Genomic DNA, 15,182 nt, shown 5'->3' with positions numbered 1-15,182 from the left:
TATATTTGATCACTAAACAGGAACAGAGGTGCAAAGACAAGAGCCCTGACCTCCAGTTTTTCAGCCATCATGCCACCCCCTCCTCCTGCACTCAGTCTCATCTGCATGAGGTCATTTATAGCATTCTGGTCACCTAGATAAACACAGATAGAGTATATGAGCAAAATGGCTGTGGTTTGTACAAAGTAGTCAAAGTATGTGTATGTGTTAGTTGCTGAGAAGCTACTTCCAGTAATGCAGGTACACTCTCCCACACATAGACTTTACCCTGGCAGTGACACATTTTCTTTATTTTTTATCTTCTTAGTTTTTTTTTTTTTTTTTATCCGCCCAGGATAATGAAACCATCCGTGATCAATAAACTAGTGAAAAATCTCCCCTCACTCTAAGCGTTTCGTACCTGCTTGTTTTGTGTTAGCGAATACTGTTTACTCCCACTGCCAATCCCACACATGCTGCAGAGTCCCACAGTGAAAAGGTGAATATTTCACAGACAAAGACGAGGTAAAGCTATTTTCTTTTCTTGTGTAATTGTTCTGACTTTGGTAGTAGCGTTTTAAAGAGCCTGAAGACATGTTGAAAATATATATAGGGCCCCACTTTGATTTCCACAATGCAGAAAATATGGACAGAATAATGGAATCCAGTCATAAAAACAGAATTTACTGTATAATGCAGAAAGGCAGAACGGATGTCAAATTTTGGACGAATAAATCAATAATACAATTATTATTAAAACTAAAGGGTTTGTTTAATTTTCATTTGATAAAAACAGTGGTTCTCAATTCTAGTCCAGGGGACTCCCTGCTCTGCACATTTTGCCTTATTTAACATGCCTGATTCATAAATCAGCTCATTAGGAGAGAGATCCATGAATTGAATTGTCTGAGTGTGTCAGATAAGGCCGGGCATACACTGTGCAATTTCAGCAATGTTTTTGTTAAATACCAACTGTCACTGTACGAGTAAATTGCAAGCAATGTCAAGCCAAAGCTCAGGCTTATGTATTCACACTATACGGTCTGATCATCAAGCTGCATCTTGACTGCTCAAACTATACAGGCAAAATAAACACGTGGGACCCCCCCAAAACCCCAAACTGTGTAGCCTCCATCACTTCTGTCTGTATCACATGCTACGTCGCTATGGTTTCATTTCTGTCATGCAAGCACAGTGAGGGAAAAGCAATGAAAGGGAAAAGCAATGAAAGGGAAATGCAATGAAAGGGAAAAGCATTGCTTTCTCCCAATCATGCATGTATAGCCTTAGCCATAAAAAGTGTCAGTTTCTCACCTATGTTATATGCACAGTATCGGATGTTAGGTGAAATCTCTTCCACTCTCTGATGATAAAGCACTGCTTGCTCCTCAGTAAAAGCACTTGCCAGTTTCTCATAGATGGTTCTGCAAACAGTCCAAAGATATAGTCACAGAAATAAATCTTTGTACATATACAGAATACACCAAGCATTCCACTTTATTACAGCATTTCACTAATTTTGTACTGAGAAGCCTTTTGCCTTTTGTAATGTAATCCTTTTGTCACATGCAACAAAAGCAGGTCTCCGTGCAGTTTTCAAATTAAATATTTAAAACATTCTTTATTTTTCATTTACAGTGCAGTGAACCAAGAATAAGGCATTTAACAACCGAGTCATGAGCCAGTTGAAAACGGATACAAATATTTGACAATTTAAAATGGTAGAGATGTTAAACGAATCGCAATACATTTGGGGGTGGGTGTTTATATGAATGTATCTCTGAGGGGAACTGACTTTAAGAAAAGTTTAGATAAACATTCTTTTCATGTTATCTCTTTATAATGCATTTTAAAGCAGCATTCATAGGTGCTGTACTGCTTTGTTTACAGCCAAAGAAAGCAAGGAACCACTGTATCGCTGCTGTCAGAGTGAAATTGCATCTCATTCAGCCCCTCTGTCGTATTAGTTTCATGCAGATGTTTTATGCGGTATAGTTTGACAAAACTAAAATCAGAGTATTCGGTTTTTGTTTTAAAATTTTAATTTATACAATATAATTTAGATATAAAAATCTATTCATGCTCCATATATTCAGCATCTTAGTTTGGATTGCACTTACAATGCAGTGGTTGAATAATTTTAAATGAGAACAGGAAAAGCCTTTGTTTTATATGAAGAGATTTTTTTTTTGTCTTATTAAAATTAGAATTGGGTTTGTTTTAAAATTCACATTTAGTTTTCACAAAAAAATGTTTAGCATTTTGTTCCAAATTAAATGTTTTGACATGGTTTATTATGACATGGATTATGTAGCCACCTAAGTTCAAGCAAAAAATAAACATTAATGAACATCACAAGGCATGTTGAAAGTACAATTCATGAAATATATATATATATATATATATATATATATATATATATATATATATATATATATATATATATATATATATATATATATATAACACCTCGTAATCATTCTCAGCATTTGAAGCACAGAAAAACATCAGTAAAAAAACACGACACATAACATTACATATAAACTAGTGGTTCAATGGATCACAAAACTCATGGTTCAGATCATTTTGCAGGTTTTGGGCAACAGATCAGATAATTTTTTAGATCAGCAAGAAAAAAATATTTAATATCAAGTGTAACGTAAAGGGATAGTTCACCTAAAAATGAAAATTTGTTGTTTATCGGTTTACCCCCAGGGCAACAAAGATGTAGGTAACTTTGTTTCTTCAGTAGAACACAAACTTAGATTTTAAACTCAAGCCATTGGAAATTTACAAAATACCTTCATGGAACATGAGCTTTACTTTAAATATCATAATGATTTTGGGCATATACCGTATTTTCCGGACTATAAGTCGCACTTTTTTTCATAGTTTGGCTGGTCCTGCGACTTATAGTCAGGTGCGACTTATCAAAATTAATTTGACATGAACCAAGAGAAAACATTAGCGTCTACAGCTGCCAGAGGGCGGTTTTAAGGTGTACAATAAAATTGTATTGCATAACAGTTGCTGCCATAATATTGGGGCATTTCAAAATGTTTACATGCTTTTCTTCTCTTTCTTTTTGTTCTTAACTGCCAGTGGCAGCTCATCTGGGAAGGGTACAAAATTTAGGGATTTTGTTAGAAGAAAAAAAAAAATCCACAGAGGTGGCTAGCCTCCCTTGGTTTATCAACCAATACGTTGTAATATGCTTGAACGACTCTGTCGTGCTGATAATGTAGTACATATAGAGGGAAGAGATATTCAATATTTGATGAACAAATTTATAAACTCCCTTTCAAGCAGCAGATAAAAAGAAAAAAGTGAAGGGGAAAAAGAAGAGGGACCAAAGTGTGCTCCAGGACCACCAGCTGGCGATTTTTAGAAGAGCGTTTTTTCAACTGGCTAAAAATGCTTCAGTGGAGTGTTAATCGAATATTTATTTTTAGGCATATAGCCTAATTGTCATTTTTGCATTTTGACTGCAAATTTGGACAGCTGGTGGCAGGCATTGAGTTTTTTTTTTTTTCATGTTTAGAATACCATCTGTTTGCGCAATAAATTTCATGGTAACCTATTACCATACAGTTCTATGGGATGCCACAGACTCCAAAGCAGAAGTACAAGTAGTAGCAGTAGATGTTGAATTTTACAATAGGTGGCTAGGCCCCATCGATGCTTGGCTTCTAATAATGTCAAATATTTTTCCAGATTTAATGAATAAATAAAACTAACTAAATTATGTAACTTAAGAAACACAAAACAAAAAGACACAAAAACATAAAAAAACAGTTGCACAAGTTTGCAACCCCTCAACTAGTCCTTTGAAATGCTTTTTGCTTTTAAACAGCAGCAAGTCTTTTTGAATAATAACTTAAAATCATCAATACCAGTCGAACCCCAGAGTTAGCTTTAGGAGATTACAATGCGAGAAGGCTGCTTAGTACTCAGGCCATCCTTAAAAATATTCTTGTTTGCCGTAACCCGACCGACCCTGTCAATTTAGCACCAACTCAATTAAATTATTTTTTTTTGCTTTTAGTCCGACCGACTTGCCGATTGGAAATTTGCATTAAGACAGACCAATTTTTTTTTTTACTCTTCAAACAACTAATACAAAAGCAATAAAATACTATTAATTATATTTAAGTATTGTAAATATATAAATTGCCTAGGCTTACATACAAATGAAGACTATCTTCCTTCATTTAAAAAAACCTGTGACGTCATCTATGTTTACACGGATGTCACACTATGGCCTGTGCGTTTGCTTCGTCTCATACTCTGTCAGAGTCAACGGTTCGCGCTTGGTAATGATGGCTGCGGCTGCAGTTAACAAAATGTCACAAGTGGTCACTGTTCAAAGTCATACGGGTTCGGGCACCATAATACATCTAAAAACATTCATTAAAATAGCTCGACACCGCTTTAACTTGGCACGAAGTTCTGGAAAAACTGTGCCCCGATCTTTCTCCCGTCTAGTCTAAAACCGTGACTGTGTCAACTGTTCAAAAATCTCTTGCACAAATCAAGCACGAATCAACCAACACAAGTTTAAAAAAAAAACGAAAATAGGAAATTGATTTTAATTTTCTATTGAGCCAGGACTCACAAGCATAAAAGCAAATAATACTTCTGCACAATGTTTCTCTTTTTGAAACAGAAATGGAATTCAGCCAGTATTCAGTCTCATACAGTTTCGGGCTTGAATCGCCTAGGGCTGTCAAAATTGCTGAAAAACAAATTCAAAATTTTTACTTAAATATGATCAAAATTCGAATTGTATTCGAATTTAAAATGCATAATTTAAGTTAGGGTGAAGAAAAGCTTTTTGCTTCTCTTCTGAGGCCTCAAGATAGCGCAACGAGCAAAATATTACCGCACGTTTATTCAAAGCATTAGAACACATGACTGAAAAAACATAATATTTAAAATAATGTTTATGAACCAATTATTATTAATTAAGTTGCTTAAAGAACTATAAACCAAACAGCGTCATGTATGCATGCATTGTTAAATAAATAAAAAGGGCGGAAAACCAGTCACACAATACATTTTTTCATTTAAAAACATGATGCAGTGGGATGGGGAACAAAAACCCAACATAAAGTCTCGAGATATTTTTAGAAAATTTAATTAAATACATTAATTTTACATGTCTTTCTAAACATGCGGCTCTCTCTTGCGAGACACGAGTCCAACGCTGTCCCTCTAGAAAATGCGCAAAATATGCGTTTTGTGTGAACAGCTTGGTTTCAGTTTTGATGTAAACAAGATCTTCTCCACAATGATGTTCTCCCCTTTTTTTTTCTTTTTTTTTTTGTAGTGGCTTCAACTGGATGGGCTAACATAACCTTATAATGCAATGCCACATACATCATCGCATCTCGTGAGCCACTGATAAAGATCAAGTATACTCCGGCCGTCCGACGGTGCGCATACACGAGGTTAAAGATGAGACGGCAGCTACTGCATGTCGAGCTTGTCCTCCTTTGAAAGTTGTGTAGACACGGCTGTGCGCGCGGCGAGATGGAATGACGTATATTCAAAAAATGATTATTTTTTTGACAGTCCTAGAAAATCGCCTATGCGATTTTTTGTTGTTGTTGAAATTTAATCGTAAACACAGCCATGTTGAAGCCTGCAGTAAATATTTTGCATTATGGCAGTCCACTCTGCTTATTGTTTTTCGAAAATGTTGCACTCCTGTTTGTCACTGTGCACGAAACTTCACTCCAATAAATCAGAAATATTGGTCTTTACCAATATACTGAATCTTTACATTCCTCCTGCCTGTTGTCCGTGGATTTACCTTTGGTGTTATTTGCCATATAAAACTTATTTAGACATGCAAAATCGATTTTACAATCAGTGACAACCCAAGAAAGCAAAGTAAACGGTCTCTCATTTGTAGGTTGCATTGACACGTAGCGGTGGATGCAAGTAAAATAGGGTAACAGTATCCAATTTTTTTTCTTCTCACCTGAAATTCATGCTATAAACATGTTTTTGACAAAGATTTAAATTTGTTTATGGTCTATATAGCCTCATCAAAATGAGGTTTGCAATTATGCGCCCGAAGGCACGGGTTGAAGACTGTCACGATATGCTAATTTGTTTAAATTCATAGCTACGTCATCACCATCACAAAATAGACAATAGACAACAACAGGGGTAACTACAGTGACCCAGTAGCGCACAACACAACGAAAATCCGCTCCCTTTCTTGGCCACTAAAAGAGATGCGTTTCAGCTACAGACTTTATACATGAGGTACTGGTCTAACGAAATCCAAATTTTGGAAATTTTATAGTACCACCATATTTTAACCATTAGCCAAGTCATTTATATAGCTATGCAAATTTAAAGTGCCATTTAAAAAGCTTGGTGCAGTAAAAGCGGTTTAAAACTAGTAATATTGTTAACTAGTACAAAGCCCAAATTTTAGCTTTAAAGCATCTGTTTACATGGCCACGAGAAACAGCACTGTAAAGTTCAAGAGTCCATTAAAAAAAAACATTGGTACGGTAAACCATTCAAAATATGGGATTTATTAGTCCACTAGTATAAAGTCTGTCTTAGTTTTACACACTTTTGAATGATTTTATAACAATCATTAAATAGATGATTGCTATTCAGACATTAAAGCCCTCCCTACCCCTAACCTCGATATACTTCATTATTAAACAGTCGTTATTAGGGTTGCATCGATCCGATACTCTGGATTGGTTTCGGCTCCGATCTTGGCATTTTCTGTGGATCGGATATCGAACAGACGAGACCGATTCAAATCCGATACAGTGCGTGTACTATTCTGTGTTATTGTTGAACTCCACAAAAGGCACAAAAACATTATAAAAGCACCAAAACGTTTTTGTGCACTATATTTCAAGTGTATTTCCATAGTTAAATGTGAGGTACAGATTAATATTGAAGTCTTTAAATTAAAGTTCACAAACTCTTTACGCTGCGGCTGTCTCTCATCTTCCATTCAGCAATCAAACTACGTGTCGCGTTCGGTTACTACAGTCAGAACTATGAAACTCTCTCCAAGGCTGAGGCCGGTGACACACTGGCTGTGTGGCGTTTCTCCGGCGTGTCAGGAGCGTGGCGGCTGCCTCGCGTTTTCTGTGTCTTTACACACCAGAACCGTGCCTGACGCGGCACTGGCGCGCTGCTGTTGCTCTAGGTGACATAGAGGGAGGCCGCCGACAGACCAGGCTCTTGTCTTCATGACAACAATATAAACTTTTTTTTGTTTTTTTTTTCTTCACACCTACAACTACGCCTACTGATAAAGGACACCGTCAACAGTATTGATGGCAAAATATACTATGTTTGACAGGTGCAATATTTGAAAATCGATAATTTTTTATTTATTTTTTTAATTACATTTATATCTGAATTTATGTCAACCTATAGACTTTCAAACATCAAAATGTCATGAATTAAGTATTTGTGTACAAAATGACAAACATTTTCCTATTATATTTTGCCTGGAAACGCTTCCAACACGCTAGCGTCTCATGCAGGCAGTCTGCAAGCTCTAACCTGTTAACATGGGAGCCGAATTAAAAACGGACATGCCACGCAGCTGAGACGCTTGCGCAACGCATCCAGTGTGTCGCCGGCCTGAGGTTTAAAACTGTTCAAAGAAAAGGCTCATTAAACTAATGCACAGATTTAATACACTACGTATCTCTTCCCTTTGTACTAGTGATGTCCTGTTCGCGAATGAATCGTTTGATTTAACCGGTTCTTAGTGAATTGGTTGAACCGGTTCACCAAATTCGATTGAATCGTTTGAAACGGTTCATGTTTCCAGTATGCATTAATCCACAAATTACTTTTTTAACGTGGCTGATAATCTCTCTTAGTCTAAATGAACCAATATCCCGGAGTAATTCATTTACTAATACAGTACACTGACTGAACTGCTGTGAAGAGAGAACTGAATATGAACACGAGCAGAGCAGTTTATGAGTTATACCAAATATTCTATGTGGACACGGAGGGCTGCGCAGCCTGTGCACTGTGACTCCGTGTTGTTTTAAGCTCATAATTCTGTGCACAGGATGCGCATAAGCGCTCTGTGCCACCATATATGGGCGCTTTTAGTATTATAATACCTTTTTGCGCACTAAAAGATGCAAAGATTGATAGACTTTCTTGTTCTGTCATATCTATGAAATGTTGCTGCCTTTATTACTGTGCTATACATTTAAAAGAAACATAATATTCCTATTTAAATGTATATACTTGTTCTTACATTAATTTATTTTACAATACAAAGAGCAATGTGCAACATTTTACCAGATTTTAGACGTTTTTAAATATTTCACTAGATTTTATAAAATTATTGTGCACCCATGATTTTTATAGAATCTAGAGTGTCTTTTGCTGCTGAATTATCAACTAACCTAGTTTATAATAGTATTTTTGTCATAGATTATAATTATATATTTTTTCATTTGTTATTTTTCAATAAAATGAAGTTGTCTATATGTAGTAGATTGTGTTTAACACACACAAGAGTGGTGATCAAAAAACACTAAGTATAGAAATTCTACATTGGTTAAAAAATAAAAAAAATAAAAAAAACTGCTGGTATCGAATTGGATCGGTATCGGCAGATACTCAAAATTTTCGGTATCAGATCAGATCGGTTCATCCGGGTGGTTAAGCAGACACGAAGCACATCATGGAGCTTAAACAGGGCCATAGCCGTGTCCACTTGAGGTGGAACTCACGAGGCAAATAGAACACAAAGGAAGCCATCACAAAGGAATCTGAGGTTGGGACCCCTTACCGCACCAAACATACACTATAAGACGTTGATTCAGTCAGTGTGAAAGAACTTGACTGGTATGCAGAAAGCAAAGTCCTAATCCCAGCTGAACATCTTTGGTGTGGCTAAATGCAGACCTTCAGCCAAAAACTCATCACCAAACATGACTTGTACATACATATGGACAAAAGTATCGGGACACTCCCTTCTTTAGAACAGAAAAAGGCAATTCCAAAACTGTGGCAACAAAGATGGAAACATGATTCATGTGTTAAAAATTTGTACTTCTAGTTTTGGAAGGGTTTAAAATTGTACGCATTGTAAAATCATAAAATTGTATTGTACGCATATGTACAAGTCAATTGTGTTTGGTGATGAGTTTTTGGCTCAAGGTCTGCATTTAAAGTCACATCAGAGGTGTCTTCCACACTGACTAAATTATTAGTAATTATTTTAACCTTGCCTTATACACGGAGGCATTGCGTGTTAGAATAGAAAAGGGTCATGTCCAAACTATTGGCATAAAATTAGAAGCACAATTCCCTAGAATATCATTATATGCTTAAACATTTATATTTGTACTCATGGACATTACTAGCCAAAGTAGTCAAACCTGTTCATTAAAAGGGGGTGTCCCAATACTTTTGGCAATGCAGTGTACAAGCCAACCTAGCCATACAAATTTATAATACTGACCTATTACTTTTGTTATTGCTTTTGACCAATTCAGAACCTTTTCTATGGACATAGACTTTCTGTACCACACTATTCTGCTGATATGGAATGATAATAAAAATGCTTCACTGGGGCCTAAAATAATAAAAAGGATACACCATAGCAGCATTTCCAGTAGTATCCAACATTTCACAATCATGATCTTACTCCGATAAATGCATGGCTGGGAAGTAACGAAATACATGTAACGGCGTTACTAGGGCTGTCAAAATTGCTCAAAAATGACGTTCGAATATTCCCTCTAAAAAAAACACGAATATTCGAACTATTCGAACATCTGGTTGCGCATGTGGTAAATGACGCGCATTACGTCAATAACAGGACAAAATAATACAAAGAAACATAACTACTTGTATAGGTAGTCTATTTAAGTTTAAACATATTTGACAATGTATTACCTACACAAAAACAAGGAAATCAACTAATGTCCAAGACTGCAGACCTCACGCTCTCTCACCCTCACGTTCTCTGCGCATAACGGTGTAAATGAACAAGCACATTTTGAGTGCTGATCAAGAGTTTTGTGCAAGCAATTTAAGGTCGCGACTGTTGTCCCAAATATAGCAGGCTTTATTCAGTGATTGAAACAAATATTATTAATATTAATTGAAGTTTTACATCATATAGAACTGACATCGAATGCTCCTCGGTTCCATTGCTTGACAGAACTCCCCGAAGCCTGCCCCATCCGCGATACTGATCGGTCTCATGTCCTTACAAATGAACTAAATTTATTTATCCGTTATGGACTCTTGTCGTGTTGCAGACAAAGAGCTTGTGGCGGGCGATGCAAAGTAACGTTAAGTGTCAAGACGTGACTGTTTAGCTGGAGTTCCACACATTATGCCATGCCCATTTGGGTGCACATTTTTTAGATGTGACCTCATGTTACTAGTGGTCGAATGGTATGCTAACTATCTTAAATAGCTTGCATAAAACTATCTCGCAGGTCAACAATTTTACCTCACTTTCTCTGCTGCGGTCGAGTTGGGCTCTGCACTTGCTGCCATCTTCCATGAAGACGCGTCAACTTTCAGCAGTGATGCTGTGCCTGACAGTGCGACTCCTGTGACCTGTCCCTGAACCCTCAGGCGCGCTAGCGCGCCCACTCGCAAAGCAGACAGCCACGCTCCTACTACCGCGGACGTTTTTTTTTTTCACTTTTTTTTTTTATTCGAATATTAATTTTCACCTTCGAAATTCGTTTTTTTTAAACTATTCTAATATATATTCGAATTTAGAATATTCGTTGACAGCCCTAGGCGTTATGTATTTAAAATACAAACTATTTCGTTATGATTACATAATTAAGGGGTAATCAGATTACAATTACATCTGAAAAGTAATTAAGATTACCAGTGATTACTTTTATTTTGATTTATTAAATATTTAAGTAAACAGTTTGGGGATTTCAACCAATACTGCGACTGATTTTCTGTTGAAACAAAAAAACTGCATGCAGGAGCTGTTCAATTAGTAACTAATGAGCGAGCGGGGCTATTGTTTTTCAGTCGAGCTTCAAAATATATCACCGCTCCGCCCAACGGGCTGTCTTGAATTGTGATGTAAAATTCCTAATTTGATTCGTGTTGTTCACTCGCTTGAAGGGGTGAAATGAATCGTAGTTGATCGTTTGCACTGGTTTCTTAATCTTGCCAATGAAAATGTTTTAAACCATTCACACGCATTCAGAGCTTCCACACACTCATTCAAATCGTGCGCTGAGAGCAGCATTTCAGACAACGCGCTTAAACAGAACTAATTCGTTTTTCACCTATCCTTGCTTCTGAATGAACACAGACACAAAATTATTTCAAAATTAATTTAAAATTATTCTCGTAAACACAGTCGGTTAAGTCTTAAGTGAAAGTATACAGTGGATAGAGAAATCTCCTGTGCATTATTATATTGGATCCGTGCACTTAAAGGGGCAGCAGCCTTTAAATACCTGGTGTTCCAGTAGTGGCACCTGTTGTCAGAGAGTGACATTTGCATCTCATTCACAAAAGGTAAAATCGGACTATTCTGTTTTTACTTCAAATTTTTTTATCATACAATCCAAATAACATGTATTTAGCATCTTTTTTGGACATTAATTCAAATAGTTTCCTCTGATTTAAAATAGAGCACAGACAATTTTTGTTTAAATTTAGATATTTCTTAGTTATATGATTTTTTAATTTGATTTAGGATGTTTTAAAACTTCAAGTTAGTTTTATTATTTAACATTTCAATTTCACAAACAAATATGCAGCATTTTGTCTTTTGTCTAATAATAAATGGACACATTTTAATTTATAATTTGTCTTAAATCTCATTTTGAAAAAGATAAATATATAAATAAATTGTAAGAAAATTGTATGGTGTAATCTGTATTGTGAATTTTATCACATCATATGTTTATTGAATCGTTACATCCAGATATGCTACTAGTTTATGCTGATCATTGCTGATTTGTCCACAGTAAAGTTGATGTCTGTTTTTTTTTTTTTTTTGGCTAGTTAAATTCATTTTGGGCTACCAAAACCTGAAGAATGCCTGCCCAAAAAAGCATTGTTAATAACGATATTGCTTGTGACCGTGGGAAACGAGCACTGTCAATATTGCCTCAGCGATTCTTTTGCGACTCTTTCACTTAAAGTTTGGTCCATTCGTAAAACAGATCTATTGTATAACTTGGCTACTTTTATTATGTGTTTGGTGTGTCTGGATTCGTTTTGAAGCTTGGAACAGCATGAAAACCCATTCAATGTATTCAAATTGAATTTATATTGATTGGAAGATTTAAATGACATAGCATTTTTTGTTGTTCATAGAAATTGTGTAAAATTGATGTTCTTAAAAATAAAATGCAAAGAAAAAAAGTCCTATAGCAGGTAGATGTCGGAAAGCATAAAAACAAGACATCAAGTTAATATGTTCCTTTGTGTTACAAAGCTTAAGTATTTCAAAGTATTCTAAAGTATTTAGATTAAGTTACTAAACCTGAGTAATCTAACGAAATACTTTACTGATTACTTTTTAAAGCTTGTATTTTGTAATCTGTAGTGAAAGACATTTTAAAAGTAACCTTCCCAGCCCTGGATAAATGTGTCTATTAGGTTAAAGGGTTAATTCGCCCAATTTGCAAAATTATGTCATTAATAACTTACCCTCATGTTGTTCCAAACCCGTAAGGGTTTTTTGAACACAGTTTAAGATATTTTAGATGTAGTCCGAGAGCTCTTAGTCCCTCCATTGAGGCTGTGTGTTCAGTATACGGTCCATGTCCAGAAAGGTAAGAAAAACATCATCAAAGTAGTCCATGTGACATCAGAGGGTCAGTTAGAATTTTTTGAAGCATCGAAAATGCATTTTGGTCCAAAAATAGCAAAAACTACGACTTTATTCAGCATTGCCTTATCTTCCGTGTCTGTTGTAAGACAGTTCAAAACAAAGCAGTTTGTCATATCCGGTTCGCGAATGAATCATTCGATGTAACCGGATCTTTTTGAAACCGTTCACCAAATCGAACTGAATCATTTTAAACGGTTTGCGTCTCCAATACACATTAATCCACAAATGACTTAAGCTGTTAACTTTTTTAATGTGGCTGACACTTCCTCTGAGTTCAAACAAACCAATATCTCGGAGTAATTCATTTACTCAAACAGTACACTGATTGAACTGCTGTGAAGAGAGAACTGAAGATGAACACCGAGCCGGATAATGACTCGTAGTCGTAGTTTTTGCTATTTTTGACCAAAATGTATTTTCGATGCTTTCAAAATTTTTAACTGACCCTCTGATGTCACATGGACTACTTTGATGATGTTTTTATTACCTTTCTGGACATGGACAGTATACCGTACACACAGTTTCAATGGAGGGACTGAGAGCTCTCGGACTAAATCTAAAATATCTTAAACTGTGTTCCGAAGATAAATGGAGGTCTTACTGGTTTGGAACAACATGAGGGTGAGTTATTAATGAAATAATTTTCATTTTTGGGTGAACTATCCCTTTAACAGCTGTATTGCTTGTTTGCCTAACTACCTATTAGGGATGCACCGGTTGACCGGCCATAAATTGGAACCGGTCAGTTTTTGCTTAAAATACGCGATCAGCAATCGGCCGTTTTTTTGTGTCTTTTTTCGGCTGATTTTTCCAGAAGTGCGTCTGCGTGCACAGACTACATTGTAATCATTCGCTATCATGTCAGTTGTGTCGAAGTATTTCAAAATCTATGTGCAGGACACGGGCAACCGTTCAGCGCTGGAAGTGCAGAGCTACACGTCTGAGGAACAGATAGCAGGAAGTGAACAGCCGACTGCACAAAATAGAGTCCCTTTCCTACGCTCACTGAAGCTGGGAGAGCATACTATACCTGTCCGCGGCCTGCACAAGAGGAGATAGTGAAGGGACTAGGGTTGTGCCGATAGACGATAGTATCGTGTATTGACGATAGTCAGAGATAGACATAAGCAGATATCTCTGTCGATAATCAAGACGATATTAGGCTCATTTTCCTATTAATGTATTAGATTATAATAATAATAACTAATATTTTTATTAGGCTGCTTATTAAAATAAAACTGCCCAGCTATTTGATTTCAGCATCGCATTTCACACACACACACACACACACACAGAGCGCATGCGAGCGCAGGAGGATTAGAGCCTGTAGTCACTGAAACTGTCCGCCTTGACTCTGATAACTCGTTAAATCCATGAAATGAAAGAGATAGAAAACGAGGAGTTGGTGTCCCACACATTTAATGGCTGCTACACGACAACACGCTCTTCTCATACATGACAGATTAACTCTTTCTTGGCGTTACAAATAAAGTAAAGACAAAATATTAACAAGGCGGCAGAGCGAACCTATCATCCATAGTGGTTCTCACGTAGACCTTCTATTAGACTTATCACTTATAACACTCACTATGTGGTGATGACGTAGAAGGACTACGTGAGAATCACTATGGATGAAAAGTTTGCTCTGCAGCCTTGTTATTATTTTCATGCACACCGCACTATAATTGTTTTGGCCGTTACTAAGTCAGACGTACATCGTCTGCAGATATAAGGTGTTTCATTGCACTTTAACAAGTAATCTGAACGGCCTATATATGTGCACTATTTTAAACGAGCCTTCACTAACTGAGTTTAATGCCACAGTTATGTTAGAATGCATCTCATTCTTGTTTCTGTTGCGGTGCGTCGAGCTCGTCATGAGGCGCGCGGTCCGGAGCGCTGTATGACTGATGCATCAGTTCAATTCAACTTTACTCCAAATATATGAACTTACCTGTTTTAAATACTTTATATTTAACTTGTTCGTTTATGCCCAATATTAGTGTTTAACTATTGGACTTTAAATGAAATCTGCTGTGATTTTCACCGTTGACTGATTTTGCAGAACATTTAGACTGATAACTTCCCTGCGCAGATGCGGACGTGCGATATGACAGTTGCGTCCGACTATGTATGAACTAGCTGTTTTAAATACAGTATTTTTATATTTAACGTTAGTTTATCAGTATGTTTTAAAGTATATTTTTTCAATAATTGGTGATTCCATAGGCTCTCTCACGCACCTGCATGTTTTAAAACACAAGAACAAAGAGTCTCTCTCTTGCTCCACCCATGCACGATAAGATCGTGCATCCTCGATCTCACGGGCTGACGATATGAC

General features: G+C 36.5%; 1 protein-coding gene across 1 annotated transcript in view; it reads right to left on the bottom strand.

The window, feature by feature from the left end:
* The window catches only part of srp68 (signal recognition particle 68), an 87,131-nt gene that overhangs the window by 60,840 nt on the left and 11,109 nt on the right, over nt 1-15,182 (bottom strand). The window contains exons 6-7 of the mRNA XM_059560548.1: nt 1,294-1,403; nt 51-133 (exon numbers count right to left, since the gene is read on the bottom strand). Coding sequence (XP_059416531.1) covers nt 51-133; nt 1,294-1,403 — 193 coding nt within the window. The remainder of the gene's footprint in view (nt 1-50; nt 134-1,293; nt 1,404-15,182) is intronic.

This window comes from Carassius carassius, chromosome 10 (assembly GCF_963082965.1).
Source record: "Carassius carassius chromosome 10, fCarCar2.1, whole genome shotgun sequence".
NCBI classification, from domain to species: domain Eukaryota; kingdom Metazoa; phylum Chordata; class Actinopteri; order Cypriniformes; family Cyprinidae; genus Carassius; species Carassius carassius.
Note: the sequence above shows the minus strand (reverse complement) of the source record. Positions and strands in the feature narration are given on the sequence as shown.